The sequence below is a fragment of the Spea bombifrons genome, chromosome 1 (genome assembly GCF_027358695.1).
Source record: "Spea bombifrons isolate aSpeBom1 chromosome 1, aSpeBom1.2.pri, whole genome shotgun sequence".
Taxonomy (NCBI): Eukaryota; Metazoa; Chordata; class Amphibia; order Anura; family Pelobatidae; genus Spea; species Spea bombifrons.
In genome coordinates this window covers 162,682,719-162,709,280 of record NC_071087.1, presented here as the reverse complement: position 1 = coordinate 162,709,280, position 26,562 = coordinate 162,682,719, and the positions used below count along the sequence as shown (strand labels likewise).

General features: G+C 47.4%; 1 protein-coding gene across 3 annotated transcripts in view; it reads right to left on the bottom strand.

The window, feature by feature from the left end:
- The window catches only part of UNC13B (unc-13 homolog B), a 121,150-nt gene that overhangs the window by 86,270 nt on the left and 8,318 nt on the right, over window positions 1-26,562 (bottom strand). For all 3 annotated transcript variants that reach the window (XM_053448431.1, XM_053448412.1, XM_053448422.1), the window contains exons 2-6: window positions 15,907-15,936; window positions 9,547-9,646; window positions 6,007-6,124; window positions 3,558-3,681; window positions 836-909 (exon numbers count right to left, since the gene is read on the bottom strand). In XM_053448431.1, coding sequence (XP_053304406.1) covers window positions 836-909; window positions 3,558-3,681; window positions 6,007-6,124; window positions 9,547-9,646; window positions 15,907-15,936 — 446 coding nt within the window. The remainder of the gene's footprint in view (window positions 1-835; window positions 910-3,557; window positions 3,682-6,006; window positions 6,125-9,546; window positions 9,647-15,906; window positions 15,937-26,562) is intronic.

Here is a 26,562-nt window from a genome sequence, read left to right as displayed (position 1 = left end):
ACGGGGCTCTCCGGCTATCAGCGAGCTACAACTCCCATCATCCTCAGCAGAGCAAAGGGCTCTTTGGGAATTTGCTATTTCTGAACAATTTTGACAATGATTTCGAGGAAACCTATCACGGAAACGCCATCGTCACGCCCCTGGGGTCAGGGCTGGCATCAGAGGGTAACGGGCAGCGGGTCGCAGACTCCCTGATCTGTCACTGGACTCGGTCATTGGCCCTCGTGGCTTGCTATCTATGTCCGGGCCGGTAGCCTTTCTGGGGATTTAGGCTGAGTGCGGGGGATCCCTGTCTTTAGGTCTGGACCGCGTCCCTTGGTGTCTGACGGTGGCCCTGCTCGCGGTCACCCTGCGCCAGGAGCCGCTCTGTAATTTTAGTTTTTGGGGAGAGAGGGAGAGAGGGAGGGAAAAGACAAACAAAGAAAAGGAGAGAGGGGGGGCTTGGAGAGGGAGGTAGGAAGAGAGAAAGAAAAAGATAGAAAAAAGTTTTGAGAGGGAAGAGAGAAACAGAGAGAGAGGGAAGAGAGACTGCTGAGTTTCCTCGGCTTACCGCGGGGTGATCGGTAATTTCAGATCATTCATAGCAAGCGGAAGCCGAGTAATCAGACTTTTCATTAATGAGATTCGCTTTAATATAATACTCTGCAGGCTCCGGCTGAGGGTGATGGGAGTCGTGGACTCGCGGTGAGAGAGACACGGGCCGCGTCCACATCTCCCACCGGTACAGACAGCGGCTTCCTTTATTCCCCCCCGGCAGAAAGGGACGCTGTAACAGCGCAACTCCCGGTGGGGATTGTCACGCCGCTGACCGCCGGCCGCCGATAACCGCACTCACCTCTCCAGCGTCTCCCCGGGAATTAATGCGCTCCAGGTTCCGGGTCCAGTACCTCGCCTCCTCCTCCGGGAGATCTGCGGAACAGAAACAGACGTCACACCGGAGTAACGGAGTAACGCGCCGAATACGGGGCAAGAAACGGCAATTCCTATACCGCGGAGACTCCCCGGCGCGCAGGGCCACGGCAGACAGCGGCAAGAAGAGACGACTGTCCCGGAACACAAAACATATTCCAACCGAACCAAAACCACGCGCTTACTCACGGAACCGGCTCCAGAACCTGCGCTTCGGAATAATAAATCATCCCCACTCCAAACAGGAGGCGACACAATGTTTCCAGGAGAGATCCCCCCCCCCCCGCTACCCGAATGCAAGCATGCAGAACGTGGTATTGCATAGAGAGTCAATCTGGTGCAATCGCCACGGTAACCAAGGGAAAGTTATTTTTTGGCGTCAGAATTGGCTCTTTGAACGTAACCCCCGGTGTTTAAGTCAAACTCCGTGCACATCGGGCCACAGCAGCACACGCCAAACACACGCCAAACACACACCGAACACACGCCGAACCCCGACATACCGCCAGCCTCCGGTACACCGCCGGCAACCGCCTGCACCTGGAGAGAAACGCGACAAGCAGGAACCGTTACCTGTACACACCGCATACACCGCAGAGCGTGGGGAGGAAAAAGGCCAGCCCAGCAGTAACACAAAAAATGAATGAAATAAGAGTAGGAAACATCGGGCTGTATTGGTGAGAAGTTCTGTCGCAGTTATAGTTTTTAGTCTGAATTTATTAAAATTGCCTTTTTTGTTGTAATTGTTTTAGAGAAGTTTAGAGAAGCCCCGCGGCATGAGGTGGCAGAGCCAGCATTATCCAACCATCTTCCTTTGCTCAGCAGTGTCCCTTCCGCTGCAAGAAGGGCAGGACGTACCGGTACGTCCATAGGGGATTCATGGGATGCGTTTTTTGGACGTACCGGTACGTCCATAGGGGACTGAAGGGGTTAAAGTGCATGCGCTGCCAGCAGTGTCCCTTTAAACGGACAGTTTCGTGCCCCCGACACCCTCGCTACAGAAGAGTTAATATTAAAGTACTCTGTGAGTGACCCTCACCCTCTGTTAGGACTTTAATATTAAAAACAAAACAAAACAAAAAAACCCTTACCTGAGCTGGAAGCTGCTGCCCTACTGCTGCAGCAGCTGCTCTTCTCTTATATGGTCTAATGATTCTTGCCACTGATTGGAAGCTTGAAACAGCCAATTAGTGGCAGGAAAAGCGTTCCGATTAAAGCACATGAGGGGCCTGAAAGCTTTTTTGTTTTAGGGGTGTGGTTGGAGGCGTGGCTGTGGGCGGGGTAATTCATGTAACTGGGTGGGGCTTTAAGAAGTAGAAGAATAATGGGGTTTATAAAGCGGTTTCTATACACATTATCGGGGCTTTTAGGGCAGTAGAACCCTGCGATCCCCTCATACCCCGCAAACAGAGAGAGAAGTAAAGAAACGCAAAGATTTCGTGGAATGAAACAAATTATAAAAACAGAAAAGGCGGACGATAAAAGTGTAAATGTAACCAAACTCCATATTTTCACCTTTCCAGGGATATTTAAATGAAAATAATGATACGTTGGTCACATGACGCTCGTCTCCCTCTGTTCCCCTCCCCCGCAGCCGGCGCTTTCCTGGATCACAATGCAATTATTTTTGACACAGGTTTGATCTCGGAGATGGGTGGCAGCTCGTGGCAGAGTCAGCATTTCCCGAATTCGTCTTTCTGCGCTGACAAAAGCTGCCTGTGCCAATCAGCAACTTAACAATAAGGAGGCGATAGCTTAATGGGGAGGAATAATCCTGCAGACCCCAGGAAGATGAAGTTAAGCGGATTATGTATGCTACACACGTAAAGCGGCCCTCGTACATTCATAGTATATGTGCCTGTGTGTCGGGCTGTTACATATCCAGAGTCCAGGGCCTTTCATGACAGGTGATCTGTCGGTGACAGCTTTCATCCGTCGGAGTGCGAGTGACATCATACATCCCCCGTGGGAGCGGAGGAAGGAAGTCATTATCGGCCGAGGTCGTTACATGAGATCAGGCGCCTGTCTCTCAGCGGCCCCCCTGCTGTCAGAGCCGATCCCCTCGCGGGACGAGGACGCCGCCGGCCAGGTTATTTTCGGTTTAACCCCTGTTTCGAACCGCGTTCCAGCCACCTGCGCTGGGAGGACTCCGGGTCGGTCACATTGTGTTTAGGGATTAATGTAGCGCCATCATATTGGGTAGCGCTGTACAGCAAGTAGTGCATCATATGCCTGCCCAGAAGAGTTTACAATCTAGAAAGGTAAGCAAAACAGAATCATGTGGCGATTAACCCTCCATAGCCCAGGGCCCCAGAACCAAGGGGGCTATTAGGGAAGGCCTGGCACATCATGGCTCCCACCTGCTCGCCTTCAGAGCCCATTGGTTGGTCGGTCGGTCGGTCGCCAGCAGTAAAATTAACCATTTACCTGCTGAATCAGGTTCCATTTAATCGGGGTGGATTGTTAGGCAGTTTCATTTCAGAGAGGTTTTGGCCGCCGTCTATTCACATATTTACCCCAACAAAGTGTGACATCGGGGGTCTCACCGCGACCCCACCAGGAAACGAATGAAGGATAAAGAGAAAGAAGTGAAGTCCGCGGGACTCTAGAACCCACCGTAACAATCAGCAAACGACGCGGAGACTCACCGAAGGGCGACTCAAAGCGGGCGTCCAGCAAAATCCGGTGATCGGTGGGATTCCTGGTGCCGCAAATCTCATCGTCTTTCATCAAGACCTCGGACTCCAGAGCCACCCATTCTCCGGGACCCTCCTGAAAACACACGAGAAATAACGTTATTCCAGGAGCCATCCCGCGCTACCAGACAGTGAATTTCCACGGCTATGGTCGAGAAGAGGAACCCATTTCTGTGCCTCTACTCTGTGCAAAAGAGAAATAAATAAGTGGAACAGCCTCCCAGCAGAAGTGGTAGAGGGTAATACAGTGAGGGTATTAAACATGCATGGGATAGACATACGGCTCCTGAATCTAAGACGAGACCAACGACTGATTAAGGTTTGAGTCGTTACAGCAGCAGAAACGAGCGACTAGACGGGGGCCGTCAGGGGCCGATCTGCCGGCGGGTTCCAGGTTTCTATCTCCCGTGGGGTGTTAGCTGACAGGAATGGGCTCCCCCGTACAGGGTCAGCCGTCTCTCCGCACTGGGAGTAGACGCACAGAACAGGTTATAGATAAAGGCTGGCTGGGAATCATAGGAATTGCAGTTCCGGCCGGGTTTGTTGAGGGATAGATACTGGATTTAGGTTACGGAGCGGAGATGTCTGTGCGGCTCCCGGCAGAGTTACACATTACCCCAGGATGCCAACTACGCATACTTTACTAAACTAATCCTGAAGCATGGCACAGCATGAGATATATATTATATATTATATATATAATATATATATAGCTGCTCAATGCTTTGACTGCAGCTCTACAGTCCCTACCGATGCCACCTGTTCACCAAACCAAAGGTTCTGCGTATATAAAGTCACTCCGTACGTCTAGTGGCTACAGAGGGGCAAGTGAGAGGAGCCGTGAAACTTTTTATGCTCGATAATCAATCAGGGGGTCTCGGGAGATCGATAGCCTGGACCCCCCCATTGCTTGTTTCCTGCCCACTGAATGTGTGTAACGACACCCGCCATGACAAGTAGACCACTAGGACGTACAGGTACGTCCTGACTTTTTTGCAGCGACAGGAATATCAGGAGATCTACGGACAGCCTGGACTTTCCCCTGTCGGCAGAAACCAGAATTGCTGGCTGCCCGACAACTGATTGCGTGTGACGGCGCTCGCCGCGAGTGCCGCTACACCATCATTCAAGGAATGGAGATCACCCAACCGGTAGGCGTCACTGCAAACAACCCCCAGAAGTTCACTTGAGGACAGGAGAGCCTCAGCGGGTCTCTCTTTACAATGTTGGGCTCTCCCATTGCTCCCCCTGCTGGCTGATTTCCATCATTGCAATCTGCGACTTAGAGCTTTGGAGCCCTGCTTGCTGATCACTCTGTGATCAGCACAAACAGATCAGGAGGACGAGACGGAGGGAAAAACAGCATCTCCTCCTTCCAAAAATATATTTAATAAATAAATAAATAAAAAACAAACAAAACAAATAACCAAAAAAACTTGAGAAAAAACTAAATATAAATGAAATAAATAAAACTCATTGGGAGCCCACTGATGACATCACTGGCAAGTGCCTCTTATATTAAAAATCACTCCCCTCAAACCCCTTAAGTCAATAGTATTAAAAATCTGTAATATCGGGTAATATGTAAAGCATGGATCCGGCCCTCTGGAATACATAATATTTATGTGGGGTGTGAGAGTAATCAGGAGATGCCCACACTGCAAAAAGTTATTTTTTCAGTAAATACGGAAAAGAGGATAAATACACAGTAAAAAGATCAAATATTTTGGTCCCTTGGTTATGAAAACCACCCGGGACTGAAGGGGTTAAAGAACAATAGTTTTGATCAATTGATAAATATAAGTTTAATAAGTATAATTCGGTGCAAAGTGGTAATAATGCTGCATTCGGCAGGAACATTCCACTCGTTGCTATGGAGACGGCATCACCTTTATCCCTTTGCACCTCATAATAACCTTAACTGCAAAAAAACAGATCCACCTTCAGTCAGAGGACAGCGACGCCGCGCCGGAAAACTCCAGCTCTTCTTAAATGAATTGGCGCGGAAGATATGCATGCGCAGAACGCAGATATCCCGAACCGGAGTCAGTCCCTGCGCTGCACCGGCCGCTGTTTAAATATAAAAGACGCATATGGTTCCACAGACAGCAGGGTAGAGATTGTCAGCTCCCAGGACCAGCCCCCACGCCTCCTCCTGCAGCAGTACGTCTTACCATGCGCGAATCTTAAAAAGCCCATCTCAATGTTATCGGCAGCGCTACGGTATCTGCTGGCGTTCTATGGGGGACCAGTCATGGATGCGCCGGGGTCCGCACATTACTTGCAGACCCCTAAAGTCTACGGTGTTTGGTGTTATCGACACACGTCTGCATACACTCTGAAGCACACGTATGATACGGACGCCCTGTCTTTGCCGTCGCGTTCTGCATGCGTCGCTCACCTCGTCCGCCTGGCGGATGGTCTGCAGCGGGATCCACACCGTGCCCACCATGGTGTCCCAAATCAGCCCTTTATTCCACATTTCCACGATGAGCCCCAGATCCAGACGGCTGATTTCACTAGAAAACAGATAAAAAATACATAAGCAAAAGTTTTATATATAAAATACACATCGCGGGGTAAGCAGGTGGGCACCGGGCCCCAGCCGATCCTCGGGGGCCACAGGCAACCGGCGGGATGTCTCTGTAACTATCCTGACCGGCAGCAAGCATTGGAGACGCGGCTGAAAGGCAAAGGGACAGACGGACACAAATAAGACTTTCCACCGCGGCAAGGACGGAGCTGAATCCCCCCGGGGACCGAATTCATCGCGCCAGAGGGGTATTAAGGGTTAAATGTGTTTTAATAGATCTGGAAACCGACGACGGCCCCCCGGACACCAAGGCGGAGCGAACCGTCAGCCCCAAAAACCTTCATCAGAACCGCCGAGTAACTGAAAGAAGCGCAGAGAATATCCGCGGCGTACGGAACCTGGATTACTGAGGCTGCGCTGCCCCCTGCTGGCGAACCGAGGTAACGGCGCTGTGCAGAAAATAAACCGATTATTATTATTATTATTATTATCTTTTATTCATATAGCGCCAACAATCCCGGCAGCGCGTCATACGATACGCATATTCAACGGCGCGTACGAGACAAAGCGATATATACCGGGCGGACTCCGAGCAGGACCGTTGGACGCGAGCGGAAACGTAATATTTCTTTATTAAAGGCGATACTTATGACGCTGCGAAAATATTCTACTAACACAACAGTTTGTGTATTTTGTTTTTTTTTTATTAACTTTATTGAAGTAACCTGAAGATTCCACCTAAAATACGATTCCCAGAACCGACGCGCCGCTCGGCTGCCAATCGCATAATAATAATAATAATAATAATAAGAGAGCCCCGGCTCACGCGTTTCACCCCACAGATGCGTTCTATTAGAACGACGCTCGGATTTTCCGTTGGATGTCGGGGGGCTCGCGCGTTCCGTACGTCAGATCCAGCCGTGGCCAGCGGAGACTCGGGGAGAAGCTCCTGAGGACCCGTCCGCCTCCTCACCTTAGGGGGCTTACTTTTCAGCAACCGGCCGAGCCCCACCTGCAGTTAACTAGGAATACAGAACCTCGACCCGGGACCCCCACCAATGTCCCTCCAACGACTGGGGGGGCCGCATCCACAACGACAGCGTCACCACTCAGGGGCAGAATCGGAACTCAAACCTCTCGTCCGCTCACTCCCATCACTCGTTTCATTAAACGCAGGAAGTTTAGCTTTGTGGTCGGTCTCATTTAGAGTTTATTGGACGAGCTTAGAACTACCCCAGGAAATCCCCCCACCGGCATCTCATAAAGCCGCAGAGAGACCCCCGATGCGCTAAACATATCATCTACTGGACGGGAAAGCCGCAGCAACTGCCTCAGCGGGAGGGAAGGAGGCCGAGTCGATGTAAAGCGGGACCGGGGGGCTTTCCATATAATCACAGAGCCGTCCCGTGGCTCTCCGCGTCGGGGGGTCCGGCTCTCTGTGCAGCGACTCGGCTCCCACAAGAAAGTAAACGGCGCGACGCAGTCTGCATCCGGAGCAAACACGAAGACGTCTCTCCCACCCGCCGGACAGAAACCCAGGACGTGCCGGCAGATCGGCCCCACCCGGCCCCCGTCTAGTCACTGCTTCTCCTGCTGTAACGACTCAAACCTTAATCAGTCGTTGGTCTCGTCTTAGATTCAGGAGCCGTATGTCTATCCCATGCATGTTTAATACCCTCACTGTATTACCCTCTACCACTTCTGCGGGGAGGCTGTTCCGTTTATCCACCAAGTAAAGCTTACTTACATTATGTGTAAGATAATGAAACAGGGAACCGGTTCTGTTGGGAATACAATCTCCAGCCAGGCAGACCGGTTACTACAAGCAGCCAGCAGCTCGATTATCACAGACGCTTTTTCCTCCCCTTTCAGAATCAATATGTGCGACTTGGGAGAGGGAGACGGGATGTGATAGAAACATTTAAATACATTTAACGAAGTAGAGGAGGGAAGTTTATTTCAGAGGCCGGCCGCGCACAGCGCAGGAGATTGGGGGGAGAGCGTCGGGAGGGGCGTCGGCCAGCAGCCCGCCGGGCGTTTGGTTTAGATTCTTAAATTTAAACCAAAATTGTAACAAAGGGGGGGGGGAAGCTGTATAACTGGCGAAACAACCTGTAAATATACCACAGGAAAGGGTTAACAGGATGCAGGACATTAACCCTCCGGCCGCCATAAACCTGCCTACCGCCTCTGGCATAACCTCAGGTTTATACGCGGACGGCCAAAGATTCCGGCAGCGAATGTGTTAATTATAAAATTCTGTAAACGGGGATCTACGATTCACACCGGGGGTTCATATAAACATTCTAAGGACACGCGTGTGTAACAAAGTAACAGACCTGGAGCCACCATCGCTGTCAGCGACTGTCCCGGCTCAGACACCGCACTGAGCTGATGCTTTATGGCGATGCTAATGAAGTCCCTTCCTCCATATACTTTCATTAGTCTGAGGGCTGAGCTGGGTGATTAAGACCGAGCCATTCTATTGCTCCCCACAGGCAGTATGATAAGGAGTCGGGGGGTTTAGTAGATTGGGGATCAGATAACAGAGCGAGAATCATACAAACGGCTGATATGCAGCTGCATGAAAACATTTATATTACGGGGAAAAAACATAAAAAAAAAACAAAAAACGGTGCAAAGTATCAGAAACATTGCATATTATTATTATTAAACATACATGGGGCGGGCGGGACAGTAAGCAGAGTATCGCATAGAGACAAAGGGCTGAGCCAGGCCCCGTCCATAAGAACTTCCTCTGAAAACGAGGAGCGGCGGATTTCATGAAAACTGAAAACTATTTCCTCAACACACAATACCTTCAAATAATCATAATAATAATAATAATAATAATAATAATCATAATAATAATAATAATAATAATAATAATAATAATCATAATAATAATAAAAAGCTTTAAGCCCCCCCCCCATTACTGCATTATATTGATTATAAGGCCGGCACTTATCACATCTGCCCACTGGAGGGCGTCAGAGCACAACAGTTGAGCTAAACATTCAATAAACGGGGCAGATCTGAGGCCGTATTTATTTACCAAGGTGCAGGGAATGCGCAAGAGGCCAAAAACTAAAACTAGAGGGTCTGAGGCTTATATGGAATGGAAGGAAGTTTTACTTTACTGAGAGGGTGGTTGATAAGTGGAGCAGCCTCCCAGCAGAAGTGGTAGAGGGTAATACAGTGAGGGTATTAAACATGCATGGGATAGACATACGGCTCCTGAATCTAAGACGAGACCAACGACTGATTAAGGTTTGATTCTTTACAGCAGGAGAAACGGACGACTAGACGGGGGCCGATCTGCCGGCTGATTCTATAATGGAGTATGGGGTAACTGCCTAGGGGCCGGGCAATAAGCGTGCACAGAGTCATATTAATGGAGTTACTTACAACATGAAATCCTGCTCCCAGGAGGGACAGTCCCCTCGCACCGTCACCGTCGTGCTCTTCACATTCTGCACCTTTAACGTCACGTACGTATTATACTTATCTGCGAAAAGAAGAGGAGGAGAGCGGGGGGTCAGAGCGGGCCCCCTGTATAATGTATAGATAAATCAGTGAGCCGGCCCCTGTATAATGTATAGATAAATCGGTGAGCCGGCCCCCTGTATAATGTATAGATAAATCAGTGAGCGGCCCCCTGTATAATGTATAGATAAATCAGTGAGCCGGCCCCTGTATAATGTAAAGTTAAATCAGTAACCGGCCCCTGTATAATGTATAGATAAATCAGTGAGCCGGCCCCCTGTATAATGTATAGATAAATCAGTGAGCCGGCCCCTGTATAATGTATAGATAAATCAGTGACCGGCCCCTGTATAATGTATAGATAAATCAGTGAGCCGGCCCCCTGTATAATGTATAGATAAATCGGTGAGCCGGCCCCCTGTATAATGTATAGATAAATCAGTGAGCCGGCCCCTGTATAATGTATAGATAAATCAGTAACCGGCCCCTGTATAATGTATAGATAAATCAGTGAGCCGGCCCCTGTATAATGTAAAGTTAAATCAGTAACCGGCCCCTGTATAATGTATAGATAAATCAGTGAGCCGGCCCCTGTATAATGTATAGATAAATCAGTGACCGGCCCCTGTATAATGTAAAGTTAAATCAGCGAGCCGGCCCCTGTATAATGTATAGATAAATCAGTGACCGGCCCCCTGTATAATGTATAGATAAATCAGTGAGCCGGCCCCTGTATAATGTATAGATAAATCAGTGACCGGCCCCTGTATAATGTATAGATAAATCAGTGACCGGCCCCTGTATAATGTCTAGATCAATCAGTGAGCCGGCCCCCTGTATAATGTATAGATAAATCAGTGACCGGCCCCCTGTATAATGTATAGATAAAATCAGTGACCGGCCCCTGTATAATGTATAGATAAATCAGTGACCGGCCCCTGTATAATGTATAGATAAATCAGTGAGCCGGCCCCTGTATAATGTAAAGTTAAATCAGTAACCGGCTCCTGTATAATGTATAGATAAATCAGTGAGCCGGCCCCTGTATAATGTAAAGTTAAATCAGCGAGCCGGCCCCTGTATAATGTATAGATAAATCAGTGACTGCCCCCTGTATAATGTATAGATAAAATCAGTGACCGGCCCCTGTATAATGTATAGATAAATCAGTGAGTGGCCCCCTGTATAATGTATAGATAAATCAGTGAGCCGGCCCCCTGTATAATGTATAGATAAATCAGTGAGTCGGCCCCCTGTATAATGTATAGATAAATCAGTGACCGGCCCCTGTATAATGTATACATAAATCAGTGAGTCGGCCCCTGTATAATGTATAGATAAATCAGTGAGCCGGCCCCTGTATAATGTAAAGTTAAATCAGTAACCGGCCCCTGTATAATGTATAGATAAATCAGTGAGCCGGCCCCTGTATAATGTATAGATAAATCAGTGACCGGCCCCTGTATAATGTATAGATAAATCAGTGACCGGCCCCCTGTATAATGTCTAGATAAATCAGTGACCGGCCCCTGTATAATGTATAGATAAATCAGTGACCGGCCCCCTGTATAATGTCTAGATAAATCAGTGACCGGCCCCCTGTATAATGTCTAGATAAATCAGTGACCGGCCCCTGTATAATGTATAGATAAATCAGTGACCGGCCCCTGTATAATGTATAGATAAATCAGTGACCGGCCCCTGTATAATGTATAGATAAATCAGTGACCGGCCCCTGTATAATGTATAGATAAATCAGTGACCGGCCCCTGTATAATGTATAGATAAATCAGTGACCGGCCCCTGTATAATGTATAGATAAATCAGTGACCGGCCCCCTGTATAGTGTCGCACACTAGATCATTTGAGCATATGGCATCATGTATGGATCCACCCACAATATGACATCACAGGGCATCTCACCCAAGGAATCCCGCCCCTCCATCCCCTTCCAGCATGGCCCCCAATTCACTGGATATGTAAATGCTGCGGCCAGACCCAACGGGGTATCCGCCAGGACCTCGGTCTGACTTTCAGCCCGGGGCTGTTGGTAGTTGCGCGCCACCGAGGAGATTTGCCCCACGCTAGATTCACTGAGCACGACGCAAAAACCAGCAAAACAAGCGCTGGGAATACGAGAAAATCAAACACAACCCAATGTTCTAACCGCGCATGCACCACTGCCAATTTATATTAATCTTCCACCCTGAAGTTATCCCCCCCACCCCTTATAAAGGCTGCCTGAACCAATCAGAAACAGTCAGCAACTTAGCAACAGAAGATAGATAACGCAACGGGGAGGAATAATCATACAGATTCTCAGAACCGCCAAAACTCAGTATTTCTAGGTCAGTACTGACAGCCCAAATGACGTCACAAGCGCCGCAAACACAAAGCAGATCCGTCGGAGCGAACGACTCCACGCCGCGGGGCAGCGACTTGCCGGACAATCTGAGGCGCCGCGTGTGAGAGCGACCGGTCAGGAACGTATTTAGTGAATATACATTTAATACAGAAACATGACACGAGCAGCGACACTGTACAATGTAACGAGACGTTAGCGTGTTATGATGTCACACGAGAACATGCGCTCGCCGGGCACAGGCTCTCCTTGCACGCCGGTAACACGTGGTACGGGGAGGAATTCCTGTCCTCGTATCCTCTGGGCTCCAAACATAGTCCGAGGGTCAAGGAAAAGCCTCTTTAAGGGTCACCGGGTAAATATCCTCTCTAAACCTCCGTGCCGGATGGCTCCCGCGCATGCACGCTCCCGCACCTAGCGGACGGCTGGCAGATGGATCGGAAATCCACGCATCCTGCGGGGCGGCCGCGATCTTAAAGCTGCCCTGCAGCCAACATTCTTCATAAGCATCACCCATGAAAGGAGGCATCCGTTCATCTTCACGCCACGTCTCATCAGGCGTTTAGCAGACACGGACCTGAAGCCTACCAGTGCGGCACCGTAAGAGTTAAAGTATTTCGTAAATGAACCCGAGGGTTTCCACGCAGGTATCTGCGATGAAGTCTCAGGATTATAACTCTCAGCACTCTCAGCACCATAGCTGCCGTCACCGGGGCACTTTCATCACTTCATCCAGGAAGCCCCAGGCCACACCTTTGTCATTCAAAGGGTTAAACAGACCGTGGCAGGAAGGCAGAATAACGGCTCGGATTATCGTATTAACAAAAAGCTCCGGATTCCCGCGACAGACAGCGATCTCCAGCACAGCCCGCTGACATCTACCTGTAACTAACGGGAACCGACCGGGGGCCGCGAGGGGCCACAAGCGAGATATCCGAGCCGACGCACCCCCGGGAGGAGCTTTCATTATAAATTAAACTCCGCTCTTTGACTACTGATGCGAGCTGGAAGCCAAAAATATCAGCCCAAAAATCCTAAACATGTTAATTGTATGATACACGCGACAATGCGCACTAAAAACAAATACACAATAAAAAGGGGTCTTTAGAGAGAATATGATGTCATCAAACAAATACATACGGGGACAACACCAGCCGCTCTCTGATGTCATGTTCATTAATAGGACCGAGCAAACAACAAGACGCCGTCCATTCAGACTCTAATAGATGCCCTTATATACGGACCGGAGAGTATATAATATATAATATGAGGAATATACAGGATATAACGGGTTATAAGGACGGGATTAGTTATACGGCTGGAGAGTATATAATATATAATATGAGGAATATACAGGATATAACGGGTTATAAGGACGGGATTAGTTATACGGCCGGAGAGTATATAATATATAATATGAGGAATATACAGGGATATAACGGGTTATAAGGACAGGATTAGTTATACGGCCGGAGAGTATATAATATATAATATGAGGAATATACAGGATATAACGGGTTAAAAGGACGGGATTAGTTATACGGGGGAGAGTATATAATATATAATATGAGGAATATACAGTATATAACGGGTTATAAGGATGGGATTAGTTATACGGATGGAGAGTATATAATATATAATATGAGGAATATACAGGGATATAACGGGTTATAAGGACGGGATTAGTTATACGGGGGGAGAGTATATAATATATAATATGAGGAATATACAGGGATATAACGGGTTATAAGGACGGGATTAGTTATACGGGGGAGAGTATATAATATATAATATGAGGAATATACAGGGATATAACGGGTTATAAGGACGGGATTAGTTATACGGCCGGAGAGTATATAATATATAATATGAGGAATATACAGGGATATAACGGGTTATAAGGACGGGATTAGTTATACGGGGGGGAGAGTATATAATATATAATATGAGGAATATACAGGGGTATAACGGGTTATAAGGACGGGATTAGTTATACGGGGGGGAGAGTATATAATATATAATATGAGGAATATACAGGATATAACGGGTTATAAGGACGGGATTAGTTATACGGCCGGAGAGTATATAATATATAATATGAGGAATATACAGGATATAACGGGTTATAAGGACGGGATTAGTTATACGGCCGGAGAGTATATAATATGAGGAATATACAGGGATATAACGGGTTATAAGGACGGGATTAGTTATACGGGGGGAGAGTATATAATATATAATATGAGGAATATACAGGGATATAACGGGTTATAAGGACGGGATTGGTTATACAGCGGGAGAGTATATAATATATAATATGAGGAATATACAGGGATATAACGGGTTATAAGGACGGGATTAGTTATACGGGGGAGAGTATATAATATATAATATGAGGAATATACAGGGGTATAACGGGTTATAAGGACGGGATTAGTTATACGGGGGGGGAGAGTATATAATATATAATATGAGGAATATACAGGATATAACGGGTTATAAGGACGGGATTAGTTATAAGGCCGGAGAGTATATAATATATAATATGAGGAATATACAGGGATATAACGGGTTATAAGGACGGGATTAGTTATACGGGGGGAGAGTATATAATATATAATATGAGGAATATACAGGGATATAACGGGTTATAAGGACGGGATTGGTTATACGGCCGGAGAGTATATAATATATAATATGAGGAATATACAGGGATATAATGGGTTATAAGGACGGGATTAGTTATACGGCCGGAGAGTATATAATATATAATATGAGGAATATACAGGATATAACGGGCAATAAGGACGGGATTAGTTATACGGGCCGGAGGGTATATAATATATAATATGAGGAATATACAGGATATAACGGGTTATAAGGACGGGATTAGTTATACGGGGGGAGAGTATATAATATATAATATGAGGAATATACAGGGATATAACGGGGTTATAAGGACGGGATTAGTTATACAGGGGGGAGAGTATATAATATATAATATGAGGAATATACAGGGATATAACGGGTTATAAGGACGGGATTAGTTATACGGCCGGAGAGTATATAATATATAATATGAGGAATATACAATATATAACGGGTTATAAGGACGGGATTAGTTATACGGCCGGAGAGTATATAATATATAATATGAGGAATATACAGGGATATAACGGGTTATAAGGACGGGATTAGTTATACGGGGGGAGAGTATATAATATATAATATGAGGAATATACAGGATATAACGGGTTATAAGGACGGGATTAGTTATACGGCCGGAGAGTATATAATATATAATATGAGGAATATACAGGGATATAACGGGTTATAAGGACGGGATTAGTTATACGGGAGGAGAGTATATAATATATAATATGAGGAATATACAGGGATATAACGGGTTATAAGGACGGGATTAGTTATACGGGGGGAGAGTATATAATATATAATATGAGGAATATACAGGATATAACGGGTTATAAGGACGGGATTAGTTATACGGGGGGGGAGAGTATATAATATATAATATGAGGAATATACAGGATATAACGGGTTATAAGGACGGGATTAGTTATACGGGCCGGAGAGTATATAATATATAATATGAGGAATATACAGGATATAACGGGTTATAAGGACGGGATTAGTTATACGGCCGGAGAGTATATATAATATATAATATGAGGAATATACAGGGATATAACGGGTTATAAGGATGGGATTAGTTATACGGGGGGAGAGTATATAATATATAATATGAGGAATATACAGGATATAACGGGTTATAAGGACGGGATTAGTTATACGGGATGTAGAGTATATAATACATAATATAGGGGATATAATGGCCCTTAGTGTCCGAAGGAGACGCTTTACCAGAAACATAATTGGAATAAAATGAATGGAAATCTCACCTGGGGGCCCCTGGAGTTTGGCCTTTTTAACTGTAAAAGAAAAAAAAAAGGAAAAAGTTAAAAAATAAAGAGCTTCTGGACACATCCCACATAAAATGTTCCTAAAGTATGTAACGTCTCGTAGAATTCATTACTATGTAAACATCTCTTTTGCAGCTTTGTTACAAATTTCACACTCTGGATTCGTTTGATGTAAATAACCGATTAGTCTGTATATAGAGCAATAGCAAGAAAAGCACAAAAATGATTAAAAAAAAAAAAAAAAAAAAAAGTTGTATAAAACCCCAATCCCTGCGCTCTGAAGATTAAGAACGTGAGATTAGTCAAATATTTAAACAAAAAAAATTGGAACCAGTATGAGTTACTCAAGAAATATATATATTTAAATAAATCCCCCATTTATTGTATAAATAAGTAAAGAATTGATCATAATGTCACAGAAAGTAAAGAAAGCGAGAAAACACGATTGCAAAAAACGGTTTCCATCAAAAATGAAACGGCGCATCGTCCCGGGGACCAGCCGCACCTTCACAGAACAGAAAATGAAACAAACAAAGCCGTAAACCGAGGGTCAGGTGACCCGCGTCAAACCCTAAATTAGGACTAAAGGACTGGGTTTAACTCTTTATATGCGTTTCTGGAAATCCCAATAGATGATGTAACCAAGTTTAATTTATAAAGCCGTTCCCCGCTGTTTCTATACACATTATCGGGGGTTTTAGGGCAGTAGAACCCTGCGATACCCTCATACCCAGCAAACATTCTACCTACACCCCCCGCGCCCCCCCTTTTCTATGCGCTCAGACTGGAGGTAAATTGTCATTGTTGGGGCAAAAGGTGCCTATTCTGCAGAAACCCACCCCCCCGCCATGCACTTCCATGGGGTACACGGTGGGAACCCGGAGGGTCCGCACGCAGTAAAGCGTGTATCCGGCGGCCGCGGCGAGCTCCGAGCGTTTCATCTCACGCGGACGCCGTCTGTCGCGTTGGGCAAATATTTGATTTCCTGCACCGTTTAACCCTTCGGCGATCACCCTTTGTGTGTTTTTTTTTATCCTGCCTATCCTGGCATCCTGCACCCGCCGGGCGACCCGCTGCCCGGCCAAACCGCATCTGTATTTACTCTGCTTACTCGTCATTAAAAATACATTCCGGGAAGCTGCAGTTTGGCCCGGGGGCTTTCTAAACAAATCCAACATCCAAACCTGTAGCAAGGATTTATTATATATATATATATATACACACATACATACATACATACACATACATACATACACCCCCCCCCCTTACAGCATGCAATGAGCTCCCCCCAGCCAGCTAGGGCCACACGCTGATACTGGGGCCCCTAGTCTGAAGTCCGGGGTCTGAATGACTGAAGTAGTGGATTACGGCGCCACCAATCAATGGCCGGAAAACATTGAAGTCAATGGGAGCCCTTACTGTCTCTTTATACCCAACCGCCCCCCACCAAGTGGAAGATGTGGTCAGAGCTTTGGTCCCCAGTAAGTTTAGATGTTTATGGGGGGGCAGGGAATAAAGAGTTCTGTGGGACCTCGAAATGATTGACAGCTGCAAATAATTACAGAAAACGTGTTGGGATCCGGCAGTTTCGTTGCCGACGTGCCCGGTACAAGCAGAGACGTGACCGGCCATCCCCTGACGCTGCATACTTAATTATCCGGCACATTATCCCCCATACGGAGCGCCGGCACGTCCCGGCACATCTATTCTTAGCCTTTTTATATATATATATATATATATATATATATATATATATATATATATTACACGTCACGGTAATAAGATGGAAAGGCGGTGAGATAACTCCATTCCACGAACCCATATTTCCCACAATGCATCAGAATCCCGCTTCCCAGGCGGCTGAGAACTTCGTATAACCGGTGCAGGAATCAGGCGAAGAAGCTGCATGCGCAGAGTCTGTAAACACGGATTTTAAATATGAAGTATACCTTTTATAACGCGGTTCCTATTTATTCCAACATGTTCCGTGGCGCTGTACAATTTAATTAATATAACAGAAGCCGAGGACGCGGCCGGCGAGCTGAGACACCGGACTTTCTTACAGGAACCGGTTCCGGGCAAGAATGGGAGTGAAATGAGTTATTCAGACAAACAGGGGTTAAAAAGAGGTGGCAGCAGATATCGGAAGAAGTAATTGGGGGTAAGCGGCTGCGGGGGGGCTAGAGCTTGTGGCAACATACAAGAAAACGGGGGGGCGGGGGGTAAAAAAAAAGAAACCCCTTCTTTAGAAGCAGACAGAATCTGGAAGGATCCTTTGCATGCTCCTCTTTTTTTAAAGCCCCCCAGCTGATCACGGACCCCTTAATCTGGGCGACAGGCGGGTCAATAACCGAGCCGGGTGCCAGGAGGAAAGCCCCGGAAGCACCAAGGAAAATGCTAGATTCCAGCGGGACGCCAAGGACGTCCGGAGTGACCGGGACACTAAATACAGAAACACAGAACCTGCCGCCAGATCGGCCCCATCCGGCCCCCGTTTCTTCTGCAGTAACGTTGGTCTCAGATTCAGGAGAGAGAATCGCCGATCCCCACGATGCATCTTCCCTTCCGACTAAAACAAATAAAATAAAGCACCGGCTGCTGACCCCTGGGAAGCACCTTTACCACAGGTGAGATTCAACCTGCGCGTCCCCGGCCCCCAATCCCAAGAGGAATTCTTCTGCATCTCATCCACATGACCACAGCATTAACTATACATTATACAGGGGCCGGCTCGCTGATTTATCTATACATTATACAGGGGCCGACTCGCTGATTTATCTATACATTATACAGGGGCCGGCTCGCTGATTTATCTATACATTATACAGGGGCCGGCTCGCTGATTTATCTATACATTATACAGGGGGCCGCTAACTGATTTATCTATACATTATACAGGGGCCGGTCACTGATTTATCGATACATTATACAGGGGCCGGCTCGCTGATTTATCTATACATTATACATGGCCGGCTCACTGATTTATCTATACATTATACAGGGCCGGCTCACTGATTTATCTATACATTATACAGGGGGCCGGGCCACTGATTTATCTATACATTATACAGGGCATCTCACTGATTTATCTATACATTATACAGGGGGCCGGGCTCTGATTTATCTATACATTATACAGGGGGCCGGTCACTGATTTATCTATACATTATACAGGGGCCGGCTCGCTGATTTATCTATACATTATACAGGGGCCGGTCACTGATTTATCTATACATTATACAGGGGCCGGTCACTGATTTATCTATACATTATACAGGGGGCCAGCTCGCTGATTTATCTATACATTATTCAGGGGGCCGGTCACTGATTTATCTATACATTATACAGGGGCCGGTCACTGATTTATCTATACATTATACAGGGGGCCAGCTCGCTGATTTATCTATACATTATTCAGGGGGCCGGTCACTGATTTATCTATACATTATACAGGGGCCGGTCACTGATTTATCTATACATTATACAGGGGGCCAGCTCGCTGATTTATCTATACATTATTCAGGGGGCCGGTCACTGATTTATCTATACATTATACAGGGGCCGGTCACTGATTTATCTATACATTATACAGGGGGCCAGCTCGCTGATTTATCTATACATTATACAGGGGGCCGATCACTGATTTATCTATACATTATACAGGGGCCAACCCAGCCCTTCCCGCAGGGCTCCCTGGCCCTTCCCAGTAAAGCGTCGGGTGGTTTTAGGTAATCATGTCAGGTTATACTGCGCACGCAGTGAGGACGGAGTTACTGCGAGTCACAGACGCCGTGAATCCGCCGGGGCTCGGGAGAAGCCAAAGGACTGAAAAGGTCAACCCGGAGCGAGGCGGCATCCGCCGGCAGAGCCAACACTCCGAGTCCTGCCGGCCACCAGTATGAATCCGACGGCCTGTTAGCAATCACACTCCTATCATGCCAAGTCATATTGTGGTGTTACCTACTTTTATAAAAAACGTGAGTTTTTATTATTATTTTTAAAGATGGGGGGGTCATTTTTGGTTTTGGCTAAGTGAGCCGTGAATGTTTTCTGAGTCCTGAATTTGTCGTCACAAAACTTTCTAGGCCCAGAAATCAGTGAGAGGAAAAGTAAAGGTTTTGCGTCATTTACTTTATTTTAATCGGCATATTTTATTAAAGGCCAGATTTTCTCACAGTGAAAAATGAGTGCGACCCGCGCATGTATACAATTCTGATTCCCCTGTTCTATACAGCTTCAGAGCCGGGACTCATTTCACCAGCAAACCGGGGGGGTTTAATACATCGACAAAGCAAACCCCCTCTAATACATCGACAAAGCAAATGCGTCCCGGCTTGGGGGGACGGGAGAGACATTTAAATACAGAAAGGGATTTAACGAAGTTTATTCCACAGGAGGAGAAAAGTTACAACAAGAGAGCAGAATCTAACACTAGAGGAGCAGAGGCTGAGATGGAAGGAAATCTAACTTTACTGAGAGGGTGGCAGATAAGTGGAACAGCCTCCCAGCAGAGGTGGTAGTGGGTAATACAGTGAGGGGATTAAACATGCATGGGATAGACATACGGCTCCTGAATCTAAGACGAGACCAACGACTGGTTAAGGTTTGAGTCGTTACAGCAGGAGAAACGGGCGACTAGACGGGGGCCGGATGGGGCCGATCTGCCGGGGGGTTCCGGGCTTCTATATTTTCCTCTTGAAATAAGCGGAATCCTTTCCGGCCTCTAATAGGAACCGAAGAGCCAATTTTTTGAGCCTCTTTGTTTACGAGGTTGCCGTAGTAACGGGGAGCGAGCACCTGTGCAAACACGGAGCGCAGGGCGCTGGATCCGGGCCGCGCTAGGAACCTTTTAATTAATTAGAGAAACATTTAGCATCCACTTCCGCACCTAAACGGGGAGGAACAATGAAATAGTGGCATTTAATTACTATACAAAAAAAAAAAAAGCGGATCATCTTCCCTGCTGCAGCTTCACCGGCACAGCAGCCCCAAACCGAGCGGTCAGAGACCCGTCAGCGACCCACCGATACCGCGCCGCAAGCCCTGCGTATAACGGGAAGATCTCGTCCGTTCTTTACGGGAAGGAATAAAACCTGCCGATGTTACATTTCTGCAGCAAAATAGGGAAACAGGCTGGTTAATTCACTAAAGAAGGCGCCTGCAGGAGAGTTGCAGTTTCATCACTTTATCTTTACGAAGAGCAGCATTAATGATCCCGTACAAAGTTTTCTGCAAAGTCTGCTCAGTAATTGAATTATACATGGTGCAGGGCTCGCCCTTTATAATGCACAATCTCCGGCAAACTCTCCTGCCAAGCCCAGCTTTAGTGATTAACCCCTAAAGCACGACGTATACACAGCCCGTTACCCCCCACACGGCCCGTTACCCCACAGACGGCCCGTTACCCCCCACACGGCCCGTTACCCCCCCACACGGCCCGTTACCCCCCCACACGGCCCGTTATCATATAATGCTGGTTAGCAGACAGGGTAAAGCTTATAAAATAACAACATTTTGTATGCTGGATGTACTCAGCAACAATACAAATCCATACTTCCCAAGTGTCCCGATTCAGTTTATCCAGTGCTTATTTGTTCCCCAAATCCCTGATACCTCTCTCCCCTCCCCTGATACCCCTCTTTCCTCCCCTGATATCTCTCTCCCCTCCCCTGATGCCCCTCTTTTCTAGGAGGTCAGAATGTTTGCTGGGTATGAGGGGATCGCAGGGTTCTACGGCCCTAAAAGCCCTGATATTGTGTATAGAAACAGCAGGAAAGGGCTTTATAAACTAAACGGTGTAAATAAACCCGTATATCATTCTCCGCACGGCGTGTTTACGGCGCGGTGCGATTCCCTCGCTATCCGCAGAGACGCGGCCGGGAACCGGAGACAGAAGGTTTTCCCAATACCTGCCCGGGAAACGCGTCGGAGGAAGCGGCCGCGATCACCTTCACGGCGACAAACATTACGTCGCAATATTTACAGCCCGTAAATACGCCGAGGCACCGGTGCGGCTCCAAACAAGCAGATTCCCATGGCAACGACTCAATGCTGCCAATTCCTACTTCCCGGTCTACGGAGCCAAAACAAGCATCAAGTAGCCGGCCAAATCCGAGCGCCGACGCACAGCGGTAAACACAGAGACAGCACGCGGGGCGACTCACAGCGAGACGGCAGCCAATGGAAACATGCGCAGGACGGGAGAAGCGGGAAGGAAAATATCGCAGTGAATGAACTGCGGGCTGAGGAGCTGACGCTTTAGACACAGATATTGTCAGCACTGGGTGAAGCCCCACACGCCATCGGCATGTATTACACATGAAGTGCGCAGGGTCACACAGCACGGTCACCTACCTGCTAACGAGCCCCCCCTGTTCCAACGCATTAACACACGGGCAACGCAGAGCGGCGGAAAACCCACCGGCAGACCGGCCCCATCCGGCCCGTTTCTCCTGCTGTAAAGACTCCAACATTAATCAGTCGTTGGTCTTGTCTTAGATTCAGGAGCCGTATGTCTATCCCGCGCATGTTTAATACCCTCACTGTATTACCCTCTACCACCTCCCTATAAAGAAAGGGGCGGGGCTTTACTGAGACTTTTTCTGAGACTTTGTGCCGTTATTTGTGTAACTGAGTGGGGCTTTTAGAAGACGTTTAGTTTATAAAGCCGTTCCCTGCTGTTTCTATACACATTATCGGGGCTTTTAGGGCTGTAGAACCCTGCGATACCCTCATACCCAGCAAACATTCCAACCTCCTAGAAAAGAGGGGCATCAGGGGAGGGGAGAGGGGCATCAGGGGTTTGGGGTCCAGGTAAGCAGTTCAGGGATCCATTGCCGGGGTGTTAGGAGAAGAGAGGTAATTCCCCGTCCTGAAGCTCATCAGATAATGTTTTATGTCACATTATGACATCAGATGCCGGGAGGCGACTCCATAATAATGACCAACGACAAACACAACGCACAAGCTGTAGGTCCTTTCAGCAAATGAGTGCAACGGCGGGAGCGGCCGATAACCAGCATAACGAGCGTAAATATTGGTGCCCGGGAACTTCTCCAAAGACAGCCAAACGCTTACATCACCCCCCCCCGGACCCGTCAGAGGAATCGCACGGCTCGGACTCTCAGGAGTGGATCGCGGCCTCATCTCACCCCTACAAACCGTTCATCGCACTCCCTAATACGTCAGGCCAATAAATATTCGCCAATCTGGAACACTGAGGAAGCTTATTAGTTTCTATGGCAACAACCTTGATGTCTACTTTTGCGTCACATGACAATGAAGCATTCCCAGCAAAAATGCTGACTAATTAACTGAATGGGCTTATAAGTGAAGTGCAAATTAAATACATTATTGTTCTAAACGCCTTAACGAGTTACCAACAGCAACATAAAAATATCTTGCTAGCCACACCCCTTAAAATAATTGCCCCCCTTTGGAATTTTGCTATTGGTTGAAGAGGAGGTATTTGTACCCCAAAGCCTCAGTGTTAATAAATAAGACATCGGGCAGATTTGGAATTGATTTATATAGCGCCATCATAATCCGCGTCGCTGTACAATGGGTAAACCGGGTATTACAATACAACAGAAACAAAATGTAAGGAGGGCCCTATGCACAGGAGCTTACAATCTACACGACATTAAAATGATTCTGGGTTTTTAAAGAGAAGTTAAGATGCTTGAGGGCTCTAATCCCCCCCAATGATCCCCAGAGGGGTATAAAGTGAGCCGTACAGTAAGGAGGCTGTCAGTGACAGACATGTCTAATTCTAAATTAAATCAATGTTCGGTGCGACCGCCCTTTGCCTTCAGACGATACGTTAAGGAACTCGGCAGGGGGGTCGTTTCAGATTTCTTGGAGTTCTTCTGCAGTTTTGGGCTCTTCATGTAATCCCAGTCAGACTCGATAACGTTGGGATCAGGACTCTGCGGGGGGCAAACCTTCTCTTCCAGAACTCCTCGATCTTCTGTATCCTGAAGACAGTTATTAATGGTGCAACGTGGCGTTGGTGGATGGAGCGAGACATGATGTCCCAGATGTGCTCAGTCGGATTCAGGTCTGGGGAACCGGCGGGCCGGTCCATCAACGCCTTCCTCTCGCAGGAACTGCTGACACTCCAGCCACATGAGGCCTAGCAGGAACCCAGGGCCAACCGCACCAGCATTTGGTCTCACAAGGGGTCTGAGGATCTCATCTCAGTACCCAATGGCAGTCAGGCTACCTCTGGCAAGCACATGGAGGGCTGTGCGGCCCCCCAAAGAAATGCCACCCCACACTATTACTGACCCACCGCCAAACCGGTCATGCTGGAGGATGTGGCAGGCAGCAGAACGTTCTCCACGGCGTCTCCAGACTCTGTCACGTCTGTAACATGCGCTCAGTGTGAACCTGCTTTCATCTGTGAAGAGCACAGGGCGCCAGTGGTGAATATGCCAATCCTGGTGTTCTCTGGCAAATGCCAAACGTCCTGCACGGTGTTGGGCTGTAAGCACAACCCCAACCTATGGACGTCGGGCCCTCATCCCATACTCATACTCATGGAGTCTGTTTCTGACCGTTTGCGTCATTTTGCAGGGCTCTGGCAGTGCTCCTCCTGCTCCTCCCTGCACAAAGGCGGAGGTAGCGGTCCCGCTGCTGGGTTGTTGCCCTCCTACGGCCCCCTCCACGTCTCCTGATGTACCGGCCTGTCTCCTGGCAGCGCCTCCATGCTCTGGACACTACGCTGACAGACACAGCGCGCATTGATGGGCCATCCTGGATGAGCCGCACTCCCTGAGCCACTTGTGTGGGTTGTAGACTCCGTCTCAGGCGACCACGAGAGTGACAGCACCGCCAGCATTCAAAAGAGACCAAAACATCACCCGGGAAGCATAGGAACCGAGAAGGGGTCTGTGGTCACCCCCTGCAGATCCGCTCCTTTATTGGGGGGGGGTCTTGCTAATTGCCTATAATTTCCACCTGCAGCGTGTGAAGTGGATTGTCCATCAGTGTTGCTTCCTGAGTGGACTTCGAGTTACATTGTGTTGTTTAAGCGTTCCCTTTATTATTTTGAGCAGTGGATATAAGCTGAAGATTGTACGCTTGCGAGCAGGGCCCTCTTCACCCAATGTATCGGTTCGTCTCGTCTCGTCAGAACCCCTGAATATAAGCATTGTAACAAGCGCTGCGTAAACTGTTGGCGCTATATAAATAAAGGATAATAAACATAAAACACACACACACATATATATATATATATACACACAACTAAACGTCACTCTAATAAACGCTGCACCGGTCCATATGACCCTAGATCTATCCAAATATAAATAAATAAATGACAGCATCTCATGCAGCTTTGCGGTCGCCGACTATTAGCGCTGCTGCCGCCTGGAAGTCTTGCAGTCTCTCCTGGTCCCGACAAACCTCTCGGAAGAGACGCTCTGGAGAGGAGAATAACGCCTTACCGAATACGACTGGGAATTTCGATGGGGCCATCAGGGACAGCAAGACCTACGTGACGCAGGAAAATTCCCCCATAGAGGCAGAATGATAAAAAACATGCGCTGGCCTTTGGGCTGAGATAAAACATACAACAAACAGTCGCTGAAACAGAAAACGACATTTCAAACGGGTTTTAATTAACGATAGAATTAAAAATAAAAACTTCAGAAGAACGTCTTCTGCACAATAACATCTTATTCTTCATCCACCACACAGGGCTCCGCAGCGATCACCGGCCTAAGGGGCACGCGGCGAGTCCAAGCCATCTAAAAGCCTTTGCTTTCCCAACAGGTAATTAAAGATATTCTAAGCCCTTTACTAGAAAAACACAAAAGAGCCTAAAAATAATACGATGAAGCGCGATGCAGTCTCAGCGCGGCAGCTGCTGGCTCTGTGTTAGCGGCAAACAAAAGGATGGCTGCGGCCCGACAGCTTCATAAATCGGAGAAAATCTCTCCGGGGAGCGTTCCTTTTACTAGAAATAAATCCAAAGCCGGCATTAAAAGCCCTTTACAGAAAGGAATCGGCACCGTGTATAGATATCTATATATATCTATACATATCTATATCTACACACACGCAAACACACTACTGCTCAAAAGTTTGGGGTCACTTAGAAACGTCTCTGTTTGTGAAAGAAAATGTTGTCCATTAAAATAACCTGAAACAGATCAGAAAGAAATCCGGCGCAGACGGGGTTAATGTTGTAAATGACTATTGTTTGTTTATACCTTATTAACCTTGTGTTTTCACATATTCCCAGGCACCCAAAACTGTACTTGGCTTCAGGATCTCATCAAAGAAACATTGATATTATTATGCTGAGAGAGTGGTAGATAGGTGGATCAACCTCCCAACAGAAGTGGTAGAGGGTAATACAGTGAGGGAATTTAAGCATGCATGGGATAGACATACGGCTCTTGAATAATGTCGGGGGTCACATTAACTTGGAGTCCCCCAAGGTCAAAGATCACACAAGCCTTCCGTAAGCAGCAGCGAGACCCCCGATGCTCTCAGGATGCGCTGAAAACCTCCTGGCTACGTGAAGATCAGCCGCAACCAACCCCCCTCCCCCCCGATGCTTGTGTGAAGATCAGCCGCGAGCCTCAGAACCGAAATCAAACTCCTGGAGTGAAAAAATTCATTATC